Here is a 13,386-nt window from a genome sequence, read left to right on the forward strand (position 1 = left end):
GAAAAATGCTTTTAAAAGCATTTTTCTGAGTTTTTGCTATTTACCGACAGGTCTGACCTGTCGGTAAATAGCGGCCCCAAAAGTCCAAAATCGCTATTTAGTTTTGTGTCATGAATAGCATTTGAGGAATCTCTATTAGAGATTCCTTAAATGCCATTCCACGCAAATATGCGAATTCTTACATAGCGATTTTTGCATTTGGTATCATGAATACCAAATGCAAAAATCGCACTCGCAAAGGGCCAGATTCTCAGAATCTGGCCCTTTGCGAGTGCAATTTACCTACATGAATCAGGCTGTTTGTTCTCACATGGTGAGGAAGATAGTGTGAACTTATAGAAAATGTGTTCTCTTGTCAGCTTCTGGAGCACCTTCCATAACCTGTTGCATGTTTACGTTCTTTCAATTCAAGCAGCATAGGCTTAGTTAAATGTGAAATTAGCACGTTGGGTAACACGTCTACGTCTTGAGATTATTAATGTTTCTATTTAGCACCATTGCTATTCCAAGGCTGCAAGAGCCCAAACGCCATTCATTAACAAAACTGCAGGCATAACAAGTTACATCATGAAAGAACGACAGGAAATATTTTCAGTAGTTTTATTGAAAAAACGCCTCTCTTTTTCAGAAATAAATAAAATATAAGGCAGTGAAATTCACCATTTGCAGTTAAAAATATAAAAGTAGCAATTCTATAATCATCATAGTCTTGCACGTGCTTTCCAACTGCTTTTTGAGAACTAAGAAACAATATATTCTGCAAAATATCCGTACTAAATATACAACACAAACATGCAATTCCATCTCTGCAGGATCGGCTGCAATTTGGCATAAATGTTAATGTGTCTACAGAGGGCAGATTTATGTGTTCTTGTAGGACTGTGTCTGCTGTAAGAGATAGAACGTGTTTGAAGTCCATCCCCCAAGAGAGATGTCAAAAAGTGGTGTATTCCCTCTGTGGAGGGTAGTCGTATAGGTAATGACTTGGAGACAAGGGTCTTCAATGTGGCGAAACGGCATTCTGTGCACCTACACACAGTAGGCCTAGATTTCTAGAACAAGCACCATCATGAAAGCCAATAAACATATTTTCAACAGCTTATGTTTCTGAGTTCTTTAAAGAACGAAATGAAAGTTAGATAACCAACTAAATGCACATGTTAAAGTTTAAAAAGCCCTGGCAGAGAAGTATTTTACAAGCACTGTGAAGGTAAAACCTTTTGATGCAGTCTAGTTACAATCGGAAAGTTTGTACATATCTCAGGCGCATTTACAAACCAAGAGATAGGTGTGATTCCATTTTGCTGTTTTGCAATAAAACCATAGCAAATGATATCCATCTATCTCATATGTTCATACATATAAACAATATATGCAATTCAAGTTGTCATTGCAGGGCAGCCAACAAACAAGGCATTATGGCTTAGCTCCTGCTCTCCTCAGTAAAGACCTTTTCCTGCGCTTCTGCCCAGCATTGTCTTGTGAGGGAGAGTCTGCTCCATAATCCTCAAATTCCTCTTCGGGCATTTCCGGCTGGACTTGGACTCGGTAGGGGTCACTTTCAGGCTGATAAGGCACGCTCTCGGGCTCATAGGGTCCGCTTTCAGGTTGATAGGACCCTGGTTGAAAATAGTTGTCCGATTGAACATCAAAGTTAAAAATGTGGTCATATTTAAAAGTCTTTGATTCCACAATGATTTTGCGAATTGGTTTCTTTTCACATAACCAATACATGTCTTGTTTTGCATAGAACTGTACACATGCATTAATCAATATGTTTCGCAGAAAGAAACAGCAAATACTGAAGGGGGAACTAAAATATAATACATCAGAACAACAGTCGATACAAATTGTCATAAACTCTGCCTGCAAATGTAAGGAAACATTTTAGTAAATACAATGTATATACATTAGAATTGTCGTGGCAGAAAATGTTTGGAATGTAAAACAAAGATGGATTTAAGGACAACGATAATACACAGTTAATTTTCTGTACCAGTTCGCTCGGAACATATTGAGGTGCAGGCATGTCCCAGAAACACTTCTGTGTTGTTTAATATATTGTGTGTGGTCTCAGTCTTGAATCAGACTTTCCCAAACTGCCTGCTCAATATGGCATTCTCACTGCGGTGGACATGTTTTATAGAATGGGAGGTTATTGTTTTTTTAGGAATAAGCAAGCAGTAGGTTTTAATGCAGAAGCGTATTGTAATAGGATGTTAACACATTTTAGTGAATATGCTCCCGGACAAATGATTTACAAGGCACAATTAGTATATTATATACATACACAATTTCTAAAGTACCGGGTTAAACAATCTGGTCTAAAGCTGTTACCACCGCTGGTTAGTAGTATTAAAAGGCTCCTTCACCAAAAAGGTTTCAGGTGCTTGGATTTTGTTTTTTGGTCTTGATTGGTTGTTTTACTAAAAATGCAGCAGGCTTTGTAAGTTGGCATCACAGTCCTCTTCCCCCAATCACGAGTTGTGTTAGTATAAAGAATCGCCCTGACGCCCACATGGTTCATAAACCGCATCCGTGGTGAGATTTCCAAATAGGTTCATTCCATAGTTAGAACGTGCGCAAACATCTCAGAAACAGGATTGTTCATTGTATTCAAACTGCAAGCAGCACTGGCGACTTAGAAAATGTGTTAGCCGGTACCTGAAACAGGTCAAACAAGATGTTAGCTTTAAAGGTCATACGTTGTGACTCAATATATGATCGTCATCTCTTACCATACATTTACCTTCATCGTTGTGAGAACTGACACCAAACAGACAACACAAACACATAGGGCTTTGCCAATAATGAGCCAGGTGATCAGAACCAAAGTGCGTTTGACTTTTGCCACAACATATGGGTCACGTGAGAGCTCATGTTTACATCAAGATTTTACCAAAAAGAAAATGTTTCCTCTTATGAGACGCACAGGTGGTACAACTCAAGTGAGTATCTATAACGTGGTAAATGAAACAAAAAAATCAAGTTTATCCTCACCACAGCTATTGAGGGGACGGGGGGGAGAACCGTTTTGCTATTGGTATAGGTAGAAAGTACGAACTTATTTAGCTCATAATGAATTAAGTGTTATCCATAATAGGGGCAAGAAGGGGACAATAGACATACCCCTAGATTCATCAAAGTCCCCTTTTGCGAGTCTGTAATAGCGATTATTAAGGAATCGCTATTGCAGACTCGTAAAACGGGATTCATGTAAAAAAAGCAATTTTTATTGCGATTCCTAGAGCTTCCTTATTTGCGATTAGCTAATTGCTAATCGCAAATAAGGAATAACTCCCCATTCATCCGGCCCATAGGAATGAATGGGAAGACATATCAATGTGCGAATCGCTATTAGCGAATCACATTTTTAGTTTGCGATTTCAAGGCTGCAGGGGTGTCCAAAGGACACCCTGTTGCACCCCTGAAATTACATTGGACGCTGGCGTTACGCACACACATGTACCAAGGACATGTGTGTGTGTAACATACAACATAGAAAAATGCACTTAAGTGCATTTTTCTAAGTTTCAGCTATTTACCACTAGGTTTGACTTTGCGGTAAATAGCGGCCCATATTTGCAAATTCGCAATTTTTAAATGTTTCATGAATTGCATTTAAGGAATCTCAAATTGAGATTCCTTAAATGCAATTCCTCGCACAATTGCGAATTCTATAATAGAGATTTTTGCATTTGGGATGATGAATCCCAAATGCAAAAATTGCGCTCGCAAAGGGCCAGATTCTCAGAATCTGACCCTTTGCGAGCCGATTTTCGTTTCATGAATCTGGCTGTATGTATGTATTTTGTTGGACTCGGAGAGGACTGGGGAACTGGGGCGTTCCTTATTGGTGGATGATGCTTCATACTTTTTTATCCTTGCTGCACATTTTTAAGTGGATCGACTGCCAGGCTCACCTGGGGCCATGGTTTAAAAAAACAATGCCACTGATCATAATAATTCCGCCCAAAATGGAAATAAAGGTAAGGCTGGCAATATAATCTTCAGCTAGTCACCGGAGAGTGTTAACAGAAGTGGCTATGCATGTGATAATGTCATTGTATCTGCAGACTCTATCGGTTCTCGAAAGGAGCATGACTAAAGGCTGATGCTCTCAGAAGGTGTACATATAGTTTACATAAAGTAAAGCTTCTCCACTGTGGATGAGCGTAGATGCTCAATTACTGTATCAGAGTTATGGGACCCAATCTTACCCAACCTAAGGTACAGGATTTCTGCCCCTCTATTCTACAAAATCAATCTGTTGTGTCTGGTCTGGACTCCCACTACTGCTTTTTAAACCCAGACGTTCCACTAAGTGGCTTACTCATACAAGAAACATGATGATGACAGTGCGTGATCATATAAATGGTGGCCCCAGTGCAAGAGCTTAAATCATACACAGGTATGTACTGGCTGTCAGCACACAGAATTAGTTAGATGGAATGGGAGTGCATTTGCATACTAAGGGGCACATTACGATGGAGGATTTTCCGCATCCTCCGGGCCGGTGGAGGCCACCGCCGGCCCGGCGGATGCGGAAAATCCTCTGCGGACCCACCAAAGACCCACCGCCACATTAGGATGGCTGGTGGGTCCTGGTTTCAGTCCGCTGCTTTTCCGCTGCGGTTGGCTTACAACCGCGGCGGAAAAGGCCTAATATGGTGGCGGTGTCTCTCTCTCAGACACCGCCAGCCATATTAGGATGTCTGGAGTTCAATGCCTTTACAAGGCGGCATTTCCGCCGTGCAAAGGCATACAGATTCTTGTTTGGGGGCCCGTTAAAGGGCCCCCAGGGGTGAAGGGGGGTGGGGGCTGCACATGGGGGGTACCTATGGTACCCCCCTGCATTTGCGTGCACAGAGCGGCAGGCACCGCGCGGTGCCTGCCGCTTTGTGCATGCAAATACAGAGCTTTCATTTTTAAAATTGCGGCGGGTGCTGTTTCAAGCAGCCCCCTCCGCAATGTTAAAAATAGAGGATGTGACCGCCAGGGTGGCGGGCACATCCTAATTGCATAGGAGGGAACGCCGCAGCACATGCGGACGTTCCCTCCTACTCAGGGCTCGCGAACGGACGCAAGTCCGTCCGCGTTCGTAATGGGCACCATAGTGTGGAATAAACGTCCTTAGGAAACCGACGGTTGAAATATGCACTGTTCTAAGGTAGTTAAAAACAGTACCAAAAAACATAAGCTCTGGAGCAAGCACACAATCTATGTTTTTGATGTAAGTATGACATGGGCTACAAAACTGTGCTAGAGTGGAAACACCCGACCAGTGGATGACAAATTGCCATTAGTTTATTAACCCCTGCGTTCTAGTGAGGTAGTAAATAAAATACAAGTATCTCTCACTGGTAGTTTTTATCCCAGATGAAAGCCTTCGATTGAGAGTTGTGGTTTGGCATTTGGGATATTTAATCAACACTGTTGATGTGGTTTTGACTTGAAGCTCATATCCTTATTTTATTGTTGTGCTTCATAAACCATAAAATTAAGAAACTGAATTAAACTAGAAACAGTTAACTTTTATTTCACCACGCATATTTAAATAATGTCCCTTTTATTCAATATAAAATTGTATTTCAGACCATCCATTGTTAGCATCTTTTGGGATGATATTGTGAGTGCAATGTGAACGGAACTGAGAACCTATTGAAATATGAATCGATTTCAAATGAGCATTTTGTAAATTAAATGTGTAATTCCTAATCAATGCGGAAATATCAGAGAAATGCGGAATGAGTAGTGTATTGCTCTATGTTTCAATGGTGGCTTAACTGCAGGGCTCATCCGTATGCTAATCTTTCCAGTACCATCAGAGAAGCAACAATTTACTACGTGTACACATACCTAGATGTGTCAACATGCTGGTTGGATTCTGATGTAAAGAGAAAATCTCAGCGTTTATATCCTCCATGTTATAGAAGTTATTTAAGGAAGGAAATCTTGCAAGAACTGAAACCCCCACTACCCGTGACATTTGCATGAGGAAATAGCTTTTAATAAGAACGTTGAAAGTAATAGGCACATACCTGGGTAACCCTGGCCGTTGTATGCAATACTTGCACACATGGATGAATCACAGTACCCGGGTGGGCCAGGAGGACCTCTAACTCCAGAGTTTCCAGGTCGGCCGGGTGCCCCAGGAGATCCCGGTGAACCGGTGGAACCGGGTGGTCCAGTTCTAGAGTCGCCTGGTGGACCTAATTTCAAGAAGAAGATGTTTTGAAAGCAACTGCACAGTTTTTTGTTCTTTTATGTTTTGTTGTTAATTCAAAAATTATTTGGTTAATGCATCTGGCATGGCTACTGTCTAGACAGCCCCCAATTATAATTTTAAGAATGCTTTTGCATTAGATTTCTACACATGTTGTAAAGAAACCACCAGTTGAACCAAAGCTATGATTAAGTCTCTGTAACTGTGACTCACGGGTTGCTTCCCAAAATGCAGACAGCCTAGGATTTTTTTAATTGAATCTGATCTGTCAGGAATTGAACCAAGCTACAGGCACCAATAAATTCTTTTGCTAGTTTCCACTTCCTACTACACACACATGCCTCCCGGGAACCCTCAACCTTCAAAAAGTGCAGAGTATTACAGAATTAATGGAGACATGCCTGGAGCCTGCTACCCCGCAACCCCAGGAGGGGTGAGCTAATGTTTCCTTTGGAGCAGACGGCAATGTGGTTATGTGGAATCCAAAGTTGTAAGCAAATGGGGCTAGCATTTGTTGCATGCTTCTTGTAGACCCTGTAATGAAACTTTCATGTTTTAACAAGCAAAAGGGGAGATGGAGACCACAAGGCGGCTAACAACTGCTGCCAGGGCATGACTGAAGATCACTGAAAAGAATGATGTGACGGAATAAAGAACATGATTGCTCTAACAGTAGCAGCAACATAATGACTTTTTGCATAGTTCTAAACCACAGGATGCTTCGGGAGATACAGGAGACCAACCCCAGCTACTGCACAGTTATAGTTTTGGCAACAGAAAATACATATTTCAAAAAAGCAAGACAATATTTCCCTTGGGCCGCACACAGGAACTTGAAATGTATCCACGCAATGACTATAAATCCCTTCGATGATGATAAAACAACACAGACCTCTGTATTAACATTATGGAGCCTTTCTGACTCAAACTTCTATTGATATAGCAAATGGAGCACAAACCTTGTGGAAAAATAATCACAACAGACCCCATCCCAAAGTGGAATCACACTACTCTCTGAAGTGTAATGTTTTATCAAGGATGGTGCCAAACGAGTGAAACATAATCCAGTGCATAGTGCTAACTCCATAGCTTGACAATAGATGTATTTATTTCCAAGAACATCAGAATTCTTTGAGATCCAGAGTACATAAAAGCATTTGACTACTTCTGATTTGACAAGTAGGAATATTGTTAGATTCAAGTTACATTTTTGAAACTTATACACAATACAGTGCTATGCACACATCTTTGAACGTAATATAACACACTGCATAAAGAGAATAGCAACATTTTCACTTATCAAACATATTGCTGTGGATGGTAAACTACAACAGCAACATACGAGATGGAAATATGTTGATGCAGTGCAGAAACAGGTTTCATGAAGGGCATTTGATCTAGCAAAAATTCAAAGGCCTATCCATTGTATATCCTTGAAGAAACCATTATATTTTTCTTAAAAAAATAAACGCATGTATGTTGAAGAATCACTTCTGTTGTATTCATCTTCCATCGGTAAAGAAGCAGTTTATATGCACTGTTATTCACAAATTAGTCAACACGTTTTTCATCAGTTGACATTTGGACTTTGTCAAAGCTCCAACGTAAGCAGATGATTTGCTTAAGTGCCGCAACCCAGAAGAAAGTGGTTAAAGATGCAATATAGAGAAGGTGCAATAATGAGGAAGAACTGAATAATAGGTGAAATACATAGGAACCACTCACCATTTACACACTTTACATTTTTCTTCCGGCCCCCATTTGCCTCTCCTTATATTTTCAAGCTATTGGTTTTGTACTTATTTTAGCACTACTATTGCTTTTCATGCTCAACACGTCTACCTTAAGATCACTGTATGTGCTTACTATTTTTCATGCCATGGCTATTTGGTACATCCTCTGAAATGCGTTTGTTCACATACGGGTAGGTCAACGTTGGCACTACCCAAATCTCAGTACTTTCAATGGTCCACTCTACTCTGTTTTTTACTATATAGTGATGTCATGCCCTACTTTAAGATTAATTGCCCTGCCTCCTGTTTTCTGTCACCATACCCAGATGTCATTATTTGTTCCTTTTTAAAAGTAAGCCATAGTTCTCTCAGCATCAGCTTGTCTAAAAAGGTTTCCCCTGTAACTTCGAAAGAAAATTAAACTTTTCTTGAAAACTAAGCCACAACATTCCAAGGACCCTCAGTATCCATGAAAATGGTCAGTCATTTTACACCTAATGAAGCACACACATACAGCTCAGATTCACCTTTTTGATAAAGGGGCAATTAGGGATATGTGTTTATCTCCCAAACTATGCCATCAGCCACCAATGGATTAGCACGGTTTTATTAATTTAAAATGGTTGTCTGCCAATCTCCCAGACCAATAAAACGTTGCTTTCCCTTAATAACTGTATCGCATCCCTTGCATTTCTTTTTTCCTCCAAGCTAATTGGGCAGAGATTTACTTTGATTCACTCTTTATTCCATCCTTCCTCAATATCTCTTTACTGTTTTGCACCATTCCCTCTACTGCTAAAAGTATTTCTACATGATATTTGCTACATTTAGCTGACAGAAAGATATATCAATACATTTTTGTCAAAGAAATGTCAGTACAGGCAGCCATTTGCAATATCCCATAAAAAATACTGCTGGATTAAATTCACACTGCAATACGGTGCTGCAATTGGGAAAGCTGTTCAGTTTTTTTAAATCTCATTAAGCTCGAGACTCAAGACGTACCTGGTGGTCCAGTCACACCTCGTGGACCTGTAGATCCAATTCCTGTATTTCCTCTTTCCCCTTTCTCTCCAGGTATCCCTAAGAAACATGGACAGAAAAAATGAATGTATGATGTTCCGGAAAAGGTCATGATAACACCGAAGTAATATGGTGTGATAACATAGTTTTAAGCGAATGATGGCAGCGGAGATAAGAATGGATGACTGTGAAGTAAGTTTTCGTTTTCTGAAAGTACCATGAATTATTTTCGAAAACTGACACCTTCAAATTACTGTTTTCAAGTACAGGTAAGCGTTTGAGAAAATTAATTCAACAAGCTTCATATGTGGGCAGGCTCGAATGAAATTTGGTTCTATGATCCTAGAGTAATATTTGACATATAGCTGTCACTGTAACACCAGTCATGGTTTCCATGCTCTGGTAACCATGAAGTCAGTTTTGCAACTCTATTTTCTTTCCCTACAAATTGAGTAAAACTGCGAAATGAACATGCAATATTGTAGTGGTTCAAAGGCCAACAGAAAGAGTCATTATCTAGTCTTACGCCATACATTTTGAGCATATGTTGGTATAAGAACCACAACCAGTAGAATACACAATAAAATGGTCGTTATGCAAGTAACTAAAGGTTAGATTTGATGCTTTTTACATTTACTTACTTCACCAGTGCAGTCAGCAGTATGTATAATGAGCCCAGTTTATCAACTATAGTTAAGCAATGACATATTGCAGGCACAGTGTAGATGCCTTGTTAATGCTCTATTACTTACCGGTAATCTTCATTACTCCTGGTCCCGTTGTCCTCGGCCCATTCAGAACTTATGGAGATAATCATCTTCCAGACAGAAAATAAAAACAAGAGGAATGCTGGGATATCCCTACTGCCCCTCCCCCCGGGAGTATAAAGGTAGGATCTACCCAGCAGCCCTCCTGTACAAACAAGCTCAGACAGGAAGGCCGGCCGCCCGGGAGGGAGGGAGGGGCGCATGAATGGGCCGAGGACAACGGGACCAGGAGTAATGAAGATTACCGGTAAGTAATAGAGCATTACCCCCAGGTCCCTTATGTCCTCGGCCCATTCAGAACTTATGGAGAAATACCAAAGCAGAAAAAGCCGGCCTTCCCAACCCAACAGAAGCCAACCCAGGAAACCACACCAAGGCAGCAACCGCAGAAGGGAAAAAGGAAGAACCGGGGAAACCCCAGGCAGAGCCCCCGACAAGAGGGACCCCCACCAGACCAGCAGACACCCAACAAGAGCAAGGGCGCACAGCCAGACGACCAGACCGGCCACCACAGAGGCCAACCAGCCCACCGCAGGAACACCCGACAGCCAATCAGCGACAGGGAGAGCACAGACACCCAATCCGCCACAGGCAAGGGGACAACAGCAGAAGAGAGGCCAAACAAAGAGAAAGGCCAAGAATCACCAGGCCAAAAAACCAGAAACGGGCCGAAGAAGACAACCCACGCCCGAACAGGCAGGAGACAAGCGGACCAGAGGAACCAAAGGCCCAACAAGAAGAACAGCGGAAGCCCACCAGAACCCGACCCGGAAGGCAAGACCGAGCCCAAGGCCAGGGAAAGAGAGAAACCCCAGACACCAGGGAACGAAGAGCAAACCCCAGGAAGCCAAGCCACCAGGCCCCGCAAGACGAGGACACAAGGCAAAGGGAACCAGCACCTCCAGGAAACCCGAGCAGGAAGAACCAACAAGGGCAACCAACCAGGACAAAGAGACCCGGAAAAAGAGGAAAGGGAACCGAAGGAACCCCAGGAACCCCAAAACAGAACTCCAGCCAAAGCGGAGGAAACGGGAGCAGGAATCAACAGCCCGAAGAAGGCAAACCTGAACACCAAAGCAGGAGCGCAACCGGACGGGCCAAGGACCCGGAGGACCCAAGACAACAGCAAGGGAACCACGAAGGACACAACAACCACAGCCAAGCCAAGCCAAACCAGAAAAGGGCCAGGCACAAAGACCCCAAACATCCCAAGCAAAGGACCGGGCAGAAACCCAGAGGCCAGAGAGACAGAGGCAAAACCACCCCAGAGGACCTCACAGAAGCAACCGCAGCCAGGGAGGAAAGCACAAGCAAACCACATCCCACAGTCCGGCAAGACCCAATGCAGGGCAAGCACAGGGGACGAACCCCGCACGGCGAAAAGCCGCAACCAAGGAAACAGACAGGAAGCCAAAGCCGAAGCCAAAGCAACCCGCAGAACCAACCCAAAACAAGGGAAGGACAAAGAGGGCAAGACCCCAACAGAGCACAGGCCCGGGAGCCAACAGCCCCGCCGAAGCCCCAACGAACCCCAGAAGAGGCAAGAAGGGCAAACAAGAAGGCAACAGCGTGACGGCCAGAAACAAGCACCAGACCGGAACACACCACACCCACAAGCAACCGGAACCCCACGACACAGGGACCAGCCACCCCACAGGCAGACAGGGCACCCGCAAAGAAGCGCCAAGCCACCCATGAAACCCCCAGAAGAGACACCACCAGGCAGCCCAGGACCGCAGAAAGAGCACAACCAGGCAACCCAGAGCAGGAGGCACAAACAGAAGGCAGACCAGCCCAGAACAGGAGCCAACAGGGAGGAATCCCAAGGCAACAGGCCACCACAGAAAGCCACGGCCGAAAGCCAAGCAGAAGCAAACGCAGTCCACAGCAACCATCGCAGCGCGCCACCCACACGGCCAAGCAACGGGGAGACGCGCAGAGCGACCCGGAAGAAACGGGGAGGCGGAGCCCCCGCCCCAAAGGGCCGAGAAACCGGAACACCGGCCAGGAGGAAGCCATGCCGCCCAGCAAGCCCTACAGGCCGGGAGGCAGACCCAGCAGACAACCAGCGAGCCAAAAACCCACAGGCCCAGGAGAGGCAACAACAACGGCCACCCCGCACCATCACCAGAAGAGGCAGGGAAGAAAACCAAAGGAAGAAGCCAAGCGCACCCCGCAGCTCCAGGACGCCAGGCAGAAACCCACCAGGCCAGACCAAGCCACCGAGCAGATAGCGGAGCGCGGGAACAACACACCAACCCCGAGAACAGGAGGCATGACAGGACCCTGCAGCCGCCAGGAGGCCCCAGGCAGACAGCCCAGCAGACACAGGAGGGGACGCCAGGAAACAGCCAGCAAAGGGAAGGCCACAGCACCAGAAGGACCAAGCAGGCCCCCACTACGCACCCCGCCCGACAACAGGCACAGGCGGGGAGGAGCAGAACAGCCGGACCCAAGGCAGCAAAAGCTACCCAAGCAGAGGCAGAGGGTAGAGAGCACCCCAAAGAACCAACGGCACCCACGAGAGGAACCAGGCGCAGCCAAGGCAAAGGAGGGACAGGACCAGGAACCCGGAAGGGAAGAACCAGGATCCCCAAGCAGGGCAGCGGCCACAACAGCCAGCCCGCAGAGGAGGCACGACCACCGAGGAAGAACAGGACGGCAGGCCAACCCGAACGAGGGGAGCCCACAGGACCCACCGCACAGCGGCCCAAGAAGTAGGAACAACGACCCAGCACCAGACGGGGCAGAGAGCCGGAGCAGAAGGCAACCCAAACAGGCCGCCGAAGCATAAAAAGAAGAGACACCGGCACCAGAGCACCAGAGGGCAAGCCGCAAACCAGCAGGCAGGGAAACCCCAACCACACAGGGAACCCACAAGCAAGCAAAGGCAGGAGCAGCAAAAAGAACCAGCCACCACAGAGGCGACCGGAACCCAAGCCAGAAACAGAAAGGGCAAACACCCCCAGAGGCGCCAAGAGCAGGGGAACCCTCGAAGAAGAGAACCAAGGGAACAGACCCACGGAACGTCCACCACAGGAGAACCGGGGTCAGCCGAAGGGAGCGCGGACCCCCGAAACAGCAGCAGCAGGAAACCCCAAAAGGGAAGGTAGCACAGAGCCCACAAGCAAGCCCCGACACCAAACAGAGGCGAAAAACCGCCAGAGCGGAGGCCAACCAGACGCCGCACAGGGGACCGGAGGACCGACAGAGGGCAAAGCGCCAACCAACACAGCGAAAGGAAGCGCCAGCCAAGGCAACCCAGGAGGCGGACGAGCAGCAACACGGCAGCGAGGAGCCCACGACAAGGAGAAAGGCACCCACACCCAGCCGCAGCGGAACAGGCAGCAAGGATAACAAGGAAAGAACCCCGCACAGCTTCTCACACAGACCCCCGCACAACAAGTGCACAGGAAGGTCAAAGGAAACCCCACACCCAGAAGGGAAGAGGAACACAGAGCCACCAGACCCAGAACAAAACAGGGGCCAAAAAACAGCCCAACCAGCCACCACGGCAGGCAGCAGCGTACACACCCCTCCAGACCCGGGCCCAGGAAATCACCCCAGAAACCGAGACCCAAAGCCCAGCGCCCCACCAAGAAGCGTGGCGAGTCGAAGGGAGGCACGAACAAAGGGC

The 13,386-nt window shown here is 45.7% G+C and overlaps 1 protein-coding gene across 6 annotated transcripts in view; it reads right to left on the reverse strand.

Moving 5' to 3' along the window:
- Positions 1 to 586: 586 nt before the first annotated feature.
- COL12A1 (collagen type XII alpha 1 chain) overlaps positions 587 to 13,386 on the reverse strand; it is a 433,058-nt gene continuing 420,258 nt past the window's right edge. For 4 of the 6 annotated variants that reach the window (XM_078648068.1, XM_078648071.1, XM_078648069.1 and 1 more), the window contains 3 exons: positions 8,965 to 9,042; positions 6,042 to 6,212; positions 587 to 1,619 (listed from right to left, as the gene is read on the reverse strand). In XM_078648068.1, coding sequence (XP_078504194.1) covers positions 1,417 to 1,619; positions 6,042 to 6,212; positions 8,965 to 9,042 — 452 coding nt within the window. In that variant the 3' untranslated portion in view covers positions 587 to 1,416. Of the gene's footprint in view, positions 2,665 to 6,041; positions 6,213 to 8,964; positions 9,043 to 13,386 lie in introns of all 6 variants that reach the window. The other 2 variants (XM_078648070.1, XM_078648073.1) reach the window with 1 other exon arrangement.

This window comes from Lissotriton helveticus, chromosome 6 (assembly GCF_964261635.1).
Source record: "Lissotriton helveticus chromosome 6, aLisHel1.1, whole genome shotgun sequence".
NCBI lineage: Eukaryota > Metazoa > Chordata > Amphibia > Caudata > Salamandridae > Lissotriton > Lissotriton helveticus.